At 41.2% G+C, this 15,253-nt stretch overlaps 1 protein-coding gene across 1 annotated transcript; it reads right to left on the reverse strand.

The window, feature by feature from the left end:
- Positions 1–449: 449 nt before the first annotated feature.
- zmp:0000000896 (caspase recruitment domain-containing protein 11) lies at positions 450–14,143 on the reverse strand. The gene is made up of 24 exons (XM_038695013.1): positions 13,871–14,143; positions 11,324–11,566; positions 9,944–10,081; positions 9,034–9,220; positions 8,665–8,803; positions 7,447–7,656; positions 7,165–7,284; positions 6,907–7,032; positions 5,908–6,087; positions 5,699–5,803; positions 5,194–5,224; positions 5,043–5,080; positions 4,855–4,943; positions 4,701–4,747; positions 4,350–4,470; positions 3,751–3,928; positions 3,400–3,523; positions 3,012–3,252; positions 2,728–2,797; positions 2,477–2,579; positions 2,226–2,384; positions 1,988–2,100; positions 1,596–1,711; positions 450–1,336 (listed from the first exon to the last, which is right to left on the reverse strand). The coding sequence occupies exons 1-24, from the start codon at positions 13,875–13,877 to the stop codon at positions 1,129–1,131; spliced, it is 3,093 nt and encodes a 1,030-aa protein (XP_038550941.1). The 5' UTR covers positions 13,878–14,143; the 3' UTR covers positions 450–1,128.
- Between the last annotated feature and the right edge of the window lie 1,110 nt (positions 14,144–15,253).

Genomic DNA, 15,253 nt, shown 5'->3' on the forward strand with positions numbered 1-15,253 from the left:
AGTAAACACGAAAAACATGGCTCAGGAATCAGTCAATGGCATAATGTTTTCTGATTGTCCAAAAACTGATGTATTTATTTAATTGATTGATTTATTACAAGATTTATCAGGGTGCTGAATCTTCTTCCTGTGAAGAGGAATAATGTTAACACTTTCAGGTAGTTTTGACAGAGAAACACTTGATTTTTTTCTTCCTTTAATGAAAACACATAGAATGTTTTTTTGTTGGAATTAATAAAACAGTCTAGTCTAGTTGAGCAGTTCTACCTAATGAATGTAAAATAAGTTTTTCTTTTCCATTACTTTGTCTATATTGTATTTGTGTTTGAGGTTAGGCTATTAGTTCAGTTTCCCTATTGAATCTAGTTCACTGATGTCTAACAACAAATAAAACAACCATTATATCAAGTATTTCGCGTATTTGAGCACAAAAGTGAAGAAGAAATCAGTTGTTTTTGTATGAATTTATTTTTTAAACTGGTTACAGAAGAAAAAAAGAATTTGCAGTAAAAAAAACATCACCATTTAGTCATAGTGAACTACAGCTTCTGTTGTACAACGTAGTGTGAATAAAAATGATGCAGTCTTTACTGCAAATATAAAATGTGGATAAGCAGATTTGTACCCTTTCGTCCTGTGTCCTCACAGCTCAACTTTCCACTCACAACATAACTGAATGACCACTGACTCAAATGCATTAAAAATTGGGCACTGATGCCTTGAGCATAATTTTGAAAGTACAGTTAAATAATAAAATGTAAGTAAGCTGTCTGAATGAGAACAAAAACTAACATAGTATAATTCCTATTGATAAAAACAGTTATAGGAGGGATACTGACATGTACCTTCCTTATGTGCGTCTGATCTGTTTTAGTTTAAACAATATTTTACTATTCTGTCATTGTAGCCAGTCCAGCTTGGCTATATAAATGAGAATAATAATATTCCTGTTACATAGGCCTAATTTGGCCTCCTTTGTGATTCCCAGTAGGTCCAAAGTTGATCTTGGTCCACTCACTTAGAATAGTAGGATGACCTAAGACTAAATGCTACTCCACCATAGAAACCTGGCTGTGGTTTGGTGCCTGCAGGCAGCTGCCGGATTCTTTATTCTCAAATTCTACATCTCTACTGAAGCCTGTCCAGTTCAACCCATGCTACTGCTCTCTGCTGGCTGTGGATGGCATTGCGTATGGCTGCCAGCAGTTCATTGGTGCAGCTCCAGGTGCTGGGCTCCAGGGTGTAGTAGAGCAGGGGCAGTGTTTCCAGCTGCAGCTCCTCGGCTTGACACACCTCCTCCATTATGCTATCCTCTCCACACCGTGGAAAGAACTTCCTGTTTCACGTGTATGAAGGTCAGATGCAACAAGTCAGGGAAAAAATGTTGGGTTCTTTCAAAAGAAGACTTTTTGCTATATCTGTAGGCTAACATACCAAACTGCCTGAATATTAGGTTAAATGCTTATTTACCCTACTACCTGAATGGTGTGAAGTGCATGGTGGATGAGCCTGAATGAAGTACTGCTGCAATCTGATGTATACTTACTGTAGCCCTTAATTTACTGTACTTGCAAAGCAAACAAATGCACACTTACCTCAGCTTCTTGTGCTTTTTGTTCTTGGGGCGGATATGGATGATGATAGGGTAAATGCCCTGTCTTAATAAACCCTCAACACTGGGCAGCCCCAGCTCCAGCAGACAGTGCTTGTCCTGAGACAGATAATGTGTGACAGTATACATTCATTCTAATTACCGTGAACATCTCTTTCATTAAAATGAACAGGTGATATAGCTAATAACTATGACTGGTTATTGATTTCATCCACAAACATCCTCCTTACTTTTTCTTAAAGGATGTTTGTGCCTTGAAATGGTTACAAGTACTGAACAAAATGTGGCGCAGTTCAGAAATCAAATTGTGTGACTATGTGTTTGTCTGGCAGAGGAAAAACAATAAGGTTATCTGTTTTTTTTTTTTTTCATTACCTGGCTGATGACATCCTGTATTGACTGCAGTCGTATGCCCAGAGCCTGGTCTGGACTACAGGAATCCAACAAGAAAACTCTCTTGTCTCGTCTCTCTGAGGCCTGGATGGGCTCTGCAAACCACAGGAAACAGAGGGTGTGTTATGTGATGGTCAAATGAAGAATCACCCTTTTGTTCGCTGAGTTTCAGTATTTGGAGCATCGTGTGTGTGAATAAGTGTGTGGGCTGTGGACATACCTGGTGGGCAGGTGTTGAACTTCAACCCAGAGTCCACAGGTTGCAGCAGCCTCTCTATGAGACCACGGGAGAGAAGACGGGGGGAGAAGATGACCGGCCGCTTAGTCTGAACCTGCACCGGCTGCACTACACTGTACGGGATCAAGTGCTCCTCGTGACCTGAGGGTACAGGCACACATGAAGGTACGCACACAGAAAACTGATACTATACAGATTTGGTGTTCCTAGGGAATACTATGGCTAGATCTTACGTTTGCTCAGTGTGTAAAGGACCTGCTTTGTGGAACCAATCCCACGGCAAACGGGGTCCGCTGCCTTCACCAATCGTAGACGTCCATATGCTTTTTTCAAAAACTACATTTAGGGAAATGGGGGGAATGAAACAATAGTTACATAATCTAAAAGCTGTAACTGTAACTGTGGTTACCAGTTCTGCCACAGTTTAGTTAAGCACAGTGACTGAAATTTAGCCTGCTGTTCATTTCAATATGAGCAGACTTACCACTTTCTTCTTAAGGTCCTTTTGCTCCAGGGCCATTTTTTGTAGCCTTACAAGTAACAACTGTTGTGCCCTGAGATGGAAAATGGTACAGTCCAGGTTATTTACACTCCTAATTCTGCATAAATAAAATATGGCGCTTAGGACTTACTTTTAACATGCTACTATTGTTCAAATCAGGTTAATGTTTGTCTTTCAGAGCTACTGTAAAAAAAATCCTCATTGGCCAGAATTAGAATCCAATCTAAAACAACATAGCCTAGCTGTCAAATGTCTAATTGTCGTACCTGTTGTAGTTTGGCATGGCTCCTGCCTGCAGGGGCTTGGCTGTGCGTGGGTCCACCAGTGAACAGCGCCAATTGTATTTTCCATTGTACCTCGTGTCTGTGACATGTATAATGTCATCGCAGGACACACGCAAAGACAGCGGGTCACCATGAGGCTCCATGTTGAGATTGACACGCACATAGAAGGAGTCGGCACCCACAAAAGTAGGCAATGACATCTGTGCGCACAGCTTGGCGTATGCTGAGGACAGGGGAGAAAAGAAGGGACAGCTCAGTCTCACCTTTCTGAGACACGAGTGAACACAAGTTTACATGTGTGATGGGGAGTAGTTTCAAGACTTAATGCTTAATAAAAATATTTTTTAAATCTCTGAGAAAATGGACTCACCCTCTGGGTTGCTCTGGTGTTTGAGTGTTGATGGCTCAGTCCACCACTGCAGAGAAAAGTGGGCTACCTCAGCAGTGCACTGACCCAGCAGCACACTGCCCCCACCAAACAGAACCCGGTCAAGCTGGATAACATGACGAGAAAACTGCACGTTAATGCTCCAGCCGCACATTCTTAGGGTCATTGTTTTTCTATTTCTTATGTTTCATTTCATTTACACTTTTTGCAAATAAAGGAGCTTGCAAAACATTTTTCACACATTACAGCCAAAGGTGTAATGTGTATTTGTCTAAAAATGAAAAAACAAAAATAGATGATATCACATAATTTATTCACCATACAGACACACACCTCCAGCAGCTCACTCCCCTCCTTCAGTCCGCATTGTTCGGCTAGGGAACCAGCTCTCACGTAGCTGACAAAGATCCCTGTGCTGTTTCCACCGACTATCCTAATGTCGTCAGCTAGACTGGCTCTTCTGTACTTGGGTGAGATGGGGGGACTTGAAGATGGGGAGATGGGGGGTGTCCTGAGAGATGAAAAGGATGGGCAGCAATAAGATAAGGATGGTGTGACACACACATCAGGCAGATGTGTCAGATCTGGCAAAGAGCAGTACAACTACAAGACTTTATATAATCAAAAGCTTAACTTTTCTGTTTGTTCTGTGCTCTAAGAATTTCTTTCAACGTATATTCACATCAATTTGTATATAATACAATAACCCTTTCAAAAGTGTTATAAACATTTAATGAACTGTTAATCACTTTCTATTAAATTGCTTAAAATTATATTTGTTATATATGGAGGCTTTGAAACTGATGATGCACTTGTGTAACAGCTGTAAAAGGTCCAGGGGGCAATATTCAAACCATACCTTTGTAAATTAAATCCCTTAAATTGTTTGATACTGCAGTACCTTTAGTTGCATGAAAACTGTGAAGCTGTACCTGTGAACACTGGGATTGGGTGTGTGTGGAGAGCATGCAGGCAGGTTGACCAGGTCAGGAGGGAAGAGATGAGAGTGTAGGGAGGTCCAGGAACCACACAAAGAAGGTTCACTCTGCTCACCTGAAAACACCAGAGAGACTCAAAACTTAAGCTCATAATATACTGCATGGAAAGCAAGCTTCTCTGGTTTTGTTTTATTGTACTTTGATGCCAAATGAAAAATACAGACAATCATTTAGAAGTTCATTTACTTTTATTCTGAATGACTGATAATGAGGACAAGGCTGGTCCTCACTAACAAAGAAGACTGTGACAGTTGTTCATGCAAAACTTGACAGACTCAAATATACCTGAAATGTTATCATTCTCATCACTGCCGCCGGATTCCAAGTCGAACCTTTTCAGAGCAGGAAAAAGGGATGTTAATTGAATGGAGGTGAAGAAATTAGTTACAACAGGCTGAAAATATAAATTGGCAGGGTTATGTGGGGCTGATAAACTCACTCTGTGTTGAATCGTCGGCTGATGGAGTTCATACAGGGAGGAAAGGGAAACGTGGAAAGCCGATTTATTTCCTTTTCATTGTCTTCTGTCTGAGGGTACAGAGATAAAGATTCTGTGACTCTTTCATTCTTTCTCTGTTTTTTTCTTTCGTTCCTGTGCTTGTTAATGAGCAGAGTTGTGATACTCACTGATGAAAAGAGATTCTCCTCTGAGTTGGAACGAGAATCTGTGAAGGAGCAGAAAGAATATTTAAATAAATGAAGTCCTTAAATACAACTACTACATTTGCCTGTGCGAAACCAGAGAAGCATCTTCCAGGTGTTGGTGCACACAACTTACCCTCTGAGTTTTCATTGGTTTGGCCTCTCATCTGTGGCACACAAAAAAAATGGTAAATAGAGTATGACCTTACAGCTAGTGAGAAGTATTGTGCAAGTTCTAACACGCTAAGAGTTGCATAAGAATCTATTATAATATCTCATACACATGGCAATAATAATGCCCTACTGTAGCTGAAGAAATTTACTTTGAAGTCTGAAATGTGCGTTCCTGGCATAGTGTAATAACAACACAAGAAAACAAGAAAAAACGGGAGGAAACATGTTGTTGCAGTCCCACAGTTACGTCCCTTGGAAATTATCCCTTACAGTACACAAAGAAGCAGTGGAGGTAGTTACACCACATGAACAGAAACTCATGTGACTGACAGCAGCAACACATTCCCACGACAAGGAGCAGTGAAACTGATTTAATTCAAGACTATGGTGATGGTGTTTTGACTGCTGTTTTGAATATGAGTAAAATAATAGGTATGGTAACCAGGGAGATAAATGGTAACCCCGACCTTTCGTAGCAGCAGACGGGTGCTATTGGCCTGGGGTCTCAAGTCCAGGCCGATGGAACAGCAGGGGCCGTAGCACTGGTCCTCACTGCACAGGGACAGGTGGGACTGGGGTGCAGACACAGGGAACAATATATGTATAATAGGGCTTGTGGTTGCATTGAAAAGAGGGTACTGTACTCCTAACTTGCTGTGCTCCTGTGTCAACTCACACAGTGTGGACACGGGCTGCTCTGCTCCATTTGCTCCCGGCTCCTCTCCCTCTCTCTCTCCAGCTCCCTCTGTTGCTGCTCTATGTTGGCCTGCAGCTCAGCAATGCATTTACGCAGACGGTTCTTATCCAGCAGACAGTCAGTGTACTCCAACTGCAGGCTGTCTCGACTATGTAGAGCCTGATAAAAAGATGAAGAAAGACGTTTCCATAGTATATGCTAATGCAAATATGGGGGAAATTAAACATGCACCAGGCTACACACTGCAACTACAACTGAGCTTCAGTACTTAAGGCTTGTGCAGACTACAGCGTCGGACAATGGCCGTGCCGTTCACACTACACAACTTGCCCTCTTGTGACGGGAATCTTGAAGTCATTGTGGCGTTCACACTACATGACTGATCGGTGACAGGGGGACACACACTATGCGAGCTGACAGCGGCTCTGTCACCCGACGCAGGTCTCCAAACCACGTTTTGTCAAGAAAACACACGTGAAATGACGCACACCTAAAGACAAAACAGCTGTTGTTTGTTATTATAAAGATAGCAATTATAAAGACAAATAATATGAGTGAAAGAATGGATTAGTACACGCAGGTAGCAGGGATTGTCTGAGCTACAAAGAGAGCTGGAGGAGGTGAGTAAAAAGTGTTTTGTGGTGAAAAAGTAGCTGCCTGTTCTGCCAGCTGCCTGCTCTCATTGGCTGGATGTGGATGTTGAGTCTGCCGACTCCAACAGACATTTGGCATGCTAGATATCTGGCAGACGTCGGCGATGTGTCAGAAATGTGTCGGGAAGCCTTTGTGATGCGTCGTTGAGTAGTTCACACATAGCGACTGGCGATCGCCGATCAACCGCTGATTGACTCCGGATCACAAGCAGCAAATCGGGCTAAAGCCTAGTGTGAATTAGTGTGAACCAGTGTGAACTAGGCTTTAGTGGTCCCCAGGGGGTACTAATCCATCCTCAGATTCAGACCCTCCATTCACACTGACCTGGTCTCTTTCCTTTTCCAGTTCCATGATCTGGTTGAAATAGGACACACTCCTCTTCTGCTCAGTCTCCCAGTCCAGCTGGAGAGTTCCCACCTTCAACTGCAGCTGCTTGCACTGGGACTCCAACTACAAACACAGTTTATCATTACAACCTCTATTCAAAGGCAGAGAAGAAATGAAACACTGGCTTTGGCAGTGAATCAACAATTCAACAACTGATTAAAGTCAGAAATGTAATCTTTAACATCAACTGTTCACCTTGTCCCTGTGCTCCTCAGTGCTCTGTAGCTCTGCCTGTATTCTGGTAATGATATCACAGAGCTCCTGCCTTTGCTCTGCAGACTCCTTGCGGTCCTGCTGCAGGATATCCATCAGAGCCTCGGGTAACATCAGAAAGAACATTTTTAGAGCATAAAACACTGCACCTTTAGAGACATCACTTTAAAACTAATCAAAAAAGTACAGTGGCTGATTCTGACACAAAATGAGACAGTTATAAAGGTGTTTCGGATGATAAACATTGTAGGTTTAAAAACATACTATAACTCCAGTGGCAGGAACTGTGTCGCTCATCTGAGTTCCTGTATTCTCATGTTTCCGAACCTCAATACTGTGCAGTGGCTTTTCTGGTAAAGCAGGTGAAGAACCATTGATTTCATCAGAGAGCACACATTTGGCTGGCATAGTAGGCCCTGAAGTATCCATTGTTTGTTTCTCTTCCTCTGTCAACCTGGACCGTAGTTCCTCTACCTGTATGGAGAACAAGCAAAGCAGACATACCCTGAAATTTTGAAATGTAAGCATTTATTTTTGTCATGCTATTGTAAAACAGCTGTTTAAAATGCAATGGCATGGCTAATGGGCTTTAAGGATAACAATTTAATATAAGATTAATGACACATAAGCTTTTAACAATTAACAATAACCTATAAGTACAGGACTATTATGTAGCATACGTGGTACAAACATATAGTTGAGGGCAAACCAAGCACACTTACAATACCTACTACATTCCTCTATTAGCAGGCACACTGCACATAAGGTAACAAGACTATAGAGGTAGAGGTTATTGATATCATCACCACAAACATTTCCAGGTATTCACAACCAAGTGGTTCATTTGTCAGTGGTATGGCCGACATGTTGTGACAGCACACAAACTGCGTCCTAATCTACGCAGTTGGTTAGGACCGCTCATTTCAGTTGCAGATTTGTGCCAGCTGAAATACTTTTACTTGAACTGCCTTGGGTGAAATTCTAAGTCTTCCAAAAACTTTTAAAAAATCTCTCCATGTCTCTGCATATGACATGGTTTTGCAACAAACTGTCTCTCTGGCAAACAGACCCTTGTTTAGTGTAAAGCAACAGGGAACGGTGGGAATAAGTTGGGGGACTTGTGACAAGAAGATCACAATTATTAGCAAATTCACCATTTCTGCAGCAAGTATACAGCTGCTTTTTGAATCATGACCAGCTAAGGAATGTGGTGGTAGAAAGGGAATGACTCATCCTTTCATTTCACTCTTACCACTGAGAAGCCTCTGAATGCTTCAGCTGAGTTTCTCAGTGAAAGACTGTGGTTAGGTTAGACAAGTCCTTGGTATTAATATCTGTAAGTTCAATGAGTTTAAAACCTGGTTGTGGTTAACAAACATGCACTTTAAATCTAAATGTAAAATAAGTTGAAACTTAATATAAAAACATAATGGAATGGAAAGTGTACAGTCTCTGTTTTTATGCTCTTCTCAAGTAACCTACCTGCCCCAGTAGTTCTCTCTCACGGATGGAGGCCTTGCGTTGTTCCTCCAGGGCCCTGGAGTACTTCACAGCCTGTTCCAGGTGCCTATCCTTCAGCTTGCTCAGCTCTCGACTAGCCGACTCCCAGTCCTGACGCAGCCTTGAGATCACAAATCATCCAGTGTACACATTCTCTTATTTTTTCTTGTTGATCTAGTTTTGTGAAAAACATGGTAAACAATGTGTTTTCTGTGACATTAAAGTTTGTTGATCATGGATTCATAGTAGTTTTAATTCTATTAATTGCAGGCGATCTTTGCCCGAAGAAAGTGAAGCCCTCTATACAAACTTAGGGAAACAAACTAAGCTAATTACCAAAGTGAGACAAACCTCTCTAGTTGCACTCTGTCGTGACATAACTCCTGAGCTTTACGTTCAGCACGGCTGCGTTCCTCTTCCGCCATCCGGCAGCGCTGAGACAGGCGTCGCTCACACAAACGGCTGTTTCGAACCTGCTCCCTCAGTTTGCGCACCTCCAGAAGCAGGAACTGGGTCAAACCCTCTGGACCTTCCTCATCTGGGGAGTAAAGACAGGGGGAGGTTATAGGTCATGGGGGCTACTGGTTAATGTTTGGAGAGAGTAATCTGTAATGCAAGTCAGAGAGACTAATTTTAATGTGTGAGGCATGCACTTGTCACATTCATAAATATCTGGGTATACTGAAAGCAGAGGTCATCTACCAAGAGAAACCAACTGTTCTTTTGATTTACAGCTTTCTTTCTTTCTTTCTTTCTTTCTTTCCACACTGACTCTACATCTTTTGATCTTCTTTAGCGCATCTTTAGTGTGAAACCTCCTATTCTGCTTGTTTAACCTGCCTATCGATATTCCTAAGCATAATAATAACAAAGAAGTGTGTGCTCAGTTCTGCAAAGAGTACTTATTTACTAGATAACATTGAACACTTTTTACGTGCTTGTATCTCAGGCCTGTTTGTTTGCCATGTAACATTCAACCTTAGTGAGCTATAAATGTCTTACCTCTTAGTGTGTTTATTATGTGCCAATAAAAACAACCTTTTTACACAACCTCCCCTGTAGGTGCCCAACACCAGTTGCCTAAGTCAGATTCAAGTCTTAAGACTTAAAACTGAAATATTTGTGAAAAAATTTAAAGTAGAAATCTAAAAATGTTTCTAATCAAATCAAATGCACGTAGTCATTGAAATAGTTAATAATCTCGACAGAAAGACAGTCCACACTTCTGCTATCCCCGACATGAGGTGAAATCCCTGCTTACCCAGTATGAGGGAGCATCGCTGAGTGGGCTGTTCTCCAGTCAGCTGTGTGTACTGCTCTGGGTGGTAAAACTCCAGTGATTCCATGAAGGCTTGAAGTCCTCGCGGGCCCTGGCCACGCAGGATGTCCAGCAAACGACCTGTTCAACAAAAGGGGGGAAAAAGTAGTCTTAAAAACTACAACAACGTGGAATTTATCACAATGTCTTTAACATGGACAATGTTAGAACAAAACAAGCAAGCTCATCTCAGCATTTTGATCACTGCAAACTATCACAGCTGAAACAGTGTGACGACAAAAATGCTACATCTTTGATGTGAGTGTCATTTACCCCTGTAGTTACATACTGTAGGTATTTCAAAGATAACCATGATCAATAACTGGCCCCAGGATGAGCTAACTCACTGGTAATTAAATTATATGAACTGGGTGCTTATGTCATCCCATCTTCCCCTTCATCTTTATGTTTTTTCACCCCTCACACTTCCCTCTCTGTCTGCCTTACACTCCCCTTTATTTGCTGTTTTCTTTCACTTTACTCCCTCTTGAGTTCCTGCCTAATTTTTTCTCACAGGAACATTTATTTTTACCTACCTGCTGCTCCAGTCTGACAACCTGCCGCACAATCATTCACAATTTATATAGATACCTGTGGGGTTCTGATTGATCACCTGCAGCTATTACAAGTTACTATTTAAGTGAATCCAGCATAGAAACAGCAGGGAAGCTACAACTTCCTCACACATAATGTTGTTCTTTACATTACTGCTACCCATTTTCACAAAGATCTCATAATATTGTAGATTACTTTCATGGCTTCTATACAGCATTTGCATCAGTTAAAGACCATCTTGTATGTCTGTCTGTCCCCCATGTTTCCTATTATTTGTGTCATGAAGGCAAAAATGCCAGAAAACAAATATGTCATTGAAGAATTTCCCTTTTTTTGTACCATGTTTGTTTATGGTTTGCCTTCACAGTTTGATTTTCTAATAATACACATCACGTTACATTTTAGCAAGTTGGCAACATTGAAAGTATGCCAAATTAGCTATTAACTGATGCCTTTATTGATCCCAGAGGGGAAATTTGTTGTTCTTTGTATTTAACCATCCTAACTAGGACAGCCCGGAGAGCAATTAGGGTATTCAGCAATGGTCCGTGGTAGACTCGAACCAGCAGCCCTCCGATTCCAAAGCCAAGCCCTCATGGACTGGACTAATGCCGCTCAGTCTACCACAAGCCATTTATTAAAGTTAATCTTAATACTGCAGTTTCATCATTGAAAATGTGTTTAAAAGAGCGTATAATATTTATTTAGATGGCTGATGTCACTATGTTGATTTACTGATGTTTTCAAATGAAATTGTCCTCCTCTCACCGGCCTTGCTGATGCGCAGTGGGTACTGTGTGGAGTTGAGCACCTCATCTTCATCCTGTTCATCGATGACCTTGCACTGGCGCAGATACGGAGTGAGTTTGGCCGGGTGGAGGATGCGTGTGAGCTTGTGCCTTACCCCCTCCACGCGATCCCAAAGCTCCTCACAGCGCTCCTCTGACCACTGGGGAGTAGATTGCACCTCCTCCTGAGCTATGTCTGCCTCCTCTGCCCTAACTGTGACACCTGCAAGAGACCAAAAATTACATTTACAAGCAGTTCAGGAAGTTTGAGTACTGTAAAAAGGACTGTGCACTGACAGAGACAAATAAAAACAGATATTTTGGACTGTGTCTTTTCTCCGTCACTCTTCAACCCTGAGGGGCAGATTTACAGACATTGCTAATGTCCAGTCCTAGACAAAATATTTTTGCCCATTGAGAATTCCACCGGTATTTGTTTTTGTCTGACTAGGCTTATCTGTATCTCTGCAACTCTCAGCCATCAAACGTGGGTCATTATAGTTTGTTACTACTATGATTTCTAAACATTCACAGTCTGTCTGCTTTTCATCGCAAAGATAAGACATCAGAAGCAAACATGTGAGCCACCTTTGTGAAATAGTTTTTGATTCCTATAATATCAGCCTCATTATGCATGACATTTTTATGCATTTTTAAGAATGAATAAAAGGATTTTGCTGCATAGTGAAAGAATGAGATGGAGCTCCTTACTGGAAATCTTCCAAGGAATGCTGAGGGGGATTTACTCCCTACAAAAGAGAAAGTCTGAGAGATTAACATTTTACTTCAAGCCAGTTGCCCCATGGACAGCAGATATGGTGTTAAATCCATTAAATATCACAAATCCGTCAAATATCACATAAGAGGACACCTTGAAATGTCTGCATCAATGACAGAGAGCTTATATTTCATACATCATGTTAGATAACAGCAGAAGTGGTTTTATATACTGTCTAATTTCTGTAGCGCAAAGGGCCTGCTGTTATGAGGGTCGTAAACTTAAGTTGGAAGGGCACTTTCTGGGTCAGTGTCTCAGAGCACAGGAATGAAAATACTAGTGTGACTCATATTGCAAACTTAAAAACACAACAGGGGACTACAGACAAAAGCTTTCTCAGCCCCATTCACTTCACACTGTGAGAGGGGACAAGGAGAGAAAGTGAATAAAAACCGGACACATATTAATGCAAATTGTACGCACATGTAATAGTAATAATAAGAGAATGGTTGATTCTGTGAGTAGAAAGCTTTTACAAGCCGTCCACATCCAGTGAGAAATTGCTGAACTAGGCACACTGTAACACAAGCCCCCAAAAGCTGTGTTGGTCTAAGGCCAAATCCCATGTCTCATTTCTGTTCGTTGGTCACCAGTTTCTTTCTCATGTCACAGCATTCTGTAAAGCATTCATTTCATTTTATAATTTTATTTAAAAATCTGCTGAGCCTAAGAAAGAAATACAAAGAATCCACTCTAGGCTCTGATAACTTGTGACGGCCATTTGTCTTTTTTAAAGACACTTTTATCTCAATTCTAGAAGCCAACCTACAGATTAATCGACAATGAGAATAACTCTAAAAGTACTTTCCCTAAGTATATCTGTATTTACCCAGCTATTTACTCATAACAGGAGAGATGTGCCTGCTGCTCTGTGCATCTGATCTTAGCAAAGGGGCAGGCTGAGGCAGGTCTGGAATCTCTGTCATTACCCATCAACACTCTATTGAGACATTGTCCTCATGTGATTACCACAACTCCACCTCCTTATCCTCAAAGTATAGTAGAAAACACAAAACTTGGTAATAATATTTTGTATGGAATGTTACCATGAGCTCTTTTTTTTTCCGAAAATGAAAACTGAAGAAACACTACAGGTGTTATCTACTGACAGGATAATATATACCAGCAAGAAGACTGTTGTAGAAGATGTAGAGATATCACCACATTGTTTACTTCTTGCTTCTTTGGTTAATCTTTTATCTCTAAAATGCCATGTTTACTACATTTTGTATGCATATTTTTCATTTGACATGATCGAAATACACTAATAGTTTTGCAAAACTGCCAGAAGTTTATATTGTTACTTTTACTGATTTGAGAAAAGAGATTTTGGTGAAACGTGTCAAATGAAATGAGAATTTATAATAATAATAATAATAATAATAATAATAATTATAATAAGGTAACGTTCATCATTAGTTGTTTTCACTTTTTCAAACATCGTCACTGAATGTTTTATATTTACAAAAAATACTGATCAATCATATAGGCCATAGGCTTTGCCTATTTTGCTATAAGTGCTGCAGAGAGAGCGGTAGGTTATATTTAATTTTATTGACACAAACCGGAACCCGGACCTGAGACCCTGATAACCAATGATAAGGTACTCTTTGGTGAACCAGTAATAGGTTATAAGAGGCTATATTTAAAGCGTAGTTGTACGGTGTCTGGCACTTTCAGACGAATGTGAACATAAATAAAAAGAGTAAGCAACGCCCTAACTGTTGCAAAGCGTAAATGTTGGCTTACCGCTCATGTCTTGAAGCTGCTTGAATCTGTTTTGAAAATAAGGCCGAGTAAAGCGCACTGCAATCAAGTCCTTTACATCCCATTCAGGTCGAGATACGAGTCTGGAGTAAAACCGATCAATGTGGTCAGAGTGTGTGGGCGCCACCTGACTGGACAGCAGCGGAGCGCAAAGGTCCTCCTACGCACACCTTAGCGTAACTCAGCTCCTCCACCCTCGGTCAACCACAACCAGCCAATCGACGCACAAGAAGAACGAAAAAAGTCCCACTTATCAGCACATCACAGTATAGTTTTAGTCTACAGCGATCTGCATATAATGTCTATACAGTATAATCTTTAAGCACTAGATGGCGCTTTCAGCCGATGATTGCCCACTCAAAAGCTGTGTCCTGTAAGCAATCCATCAGGAATATTGCAAACTTCGTTAAATTGTTCCAGAGCTATGTCAGAGACTTAAAGATAATATGACTCAATAACACTGCGAGTCACTTTGGCGCTTCACTGCAATCAAGAGCAACAAATAGCTTCTCACCATGTAAACCTGCAGGAGAGACAGCACTGTGTTGGAAGACTGCCCTGGAGGAGAGCAGGTTAGTCACCAGCCTTTCAAAAGAAACCTGACCAGTCTGGTACAGCAAAACACAATGACACAGAGTTTCTTCCTTGCTGTTTTTTAACTGCTTGTAATCCTATGTTTGTGCTGTCTCCCACACTACCCACACTCTAACTGGATTTGATCAAGTATTAAATCAGTGGGAAAGCTGACTCGTATTGTTTGATCTAGAGCAATGCAAGATCAATACTTAATAATGGGTTTTCCTTGGAAATGAAACCAGGAAGTGACGTAAAGGTAAAAACAAGTAGAGGGACGTGCGTCAAGCCAAAAAGTATTGTGCAAATTAGTGTGATGATTATAGGTCCTACTAAGAATTATTTAGTAGCAGGTGTGGCCTTCTGAGCATTAAACACAAAAAGAAAAAGTGACTTTGTGTTTGTGTGATAATTCAAATGATGTACATTTTAGAGGCATATAATCTAACCAAAACCCTTGCTTTATAAATAAACGTGGATAAATAAAAGTGGATATATACTGTCTATCATTTTGGAGAGTAACTTGTCACCTCCTCCTGCTCTTCTAAGGCTGCTGGGTAACTCTTGAGTGTGGGACGGGACCGGGTGGAGGGTGTGGTGTGAAATGTGTCTTTCAGTTACAGTTTGAAGGCAGACAGGAAATATGGGGTGCCTGGCAGAAGAATGTGTCTTTTTCTTGGCATGTGGACAGGAAATGTCAAGTCGCCCTCTGTCTCTGGGCCTCCCCTGAATAAACAAGCCTCCTGTTTGTGGTCTCTGTATTGCAGCTGAGAGATGGTGCCGGTTAATGTA

This window comes from Micropterus salmoides, unplaced genomic scaffold (genome assembly GCF_014851395.1).
Source record: "Micropterus salmoides isolate LMB-PRFRI ecotype aquatic unplaced genomic scaffold, ASM1485139v1 Ms_hic_scaffold_10, whole genome shotgun sequence".
Lineage (NCBI taxonomy): Eukaryota > Metazoa > Chordata > Actinopteri > Centrarchiformes > Centrarchidae > Micropterus > Micropterus salmoides.

What these genes read in the sequence shown, in the direction of transcription:
- zmp:0000000896 (XM_038695013.1), bottom strand. An exon ending in GCGATGCTCCCTCATACTGG is followed by an intron (nt 9,221 to 9,943) that starts GTAAGCAGGGAT and finishes TTTACTCCCCAG; the next exon opens with ATGAGGAAGGTCCAGAGGGT. An exon ending in GCCATGCCAAACTACAACAG is followed by an intron (nt 2,798 to 3,011) that starts GTACGACAATTA and finishes TTTCCATCTCAG; the next exon opens with GGCACAACAGTTGTTACTTG.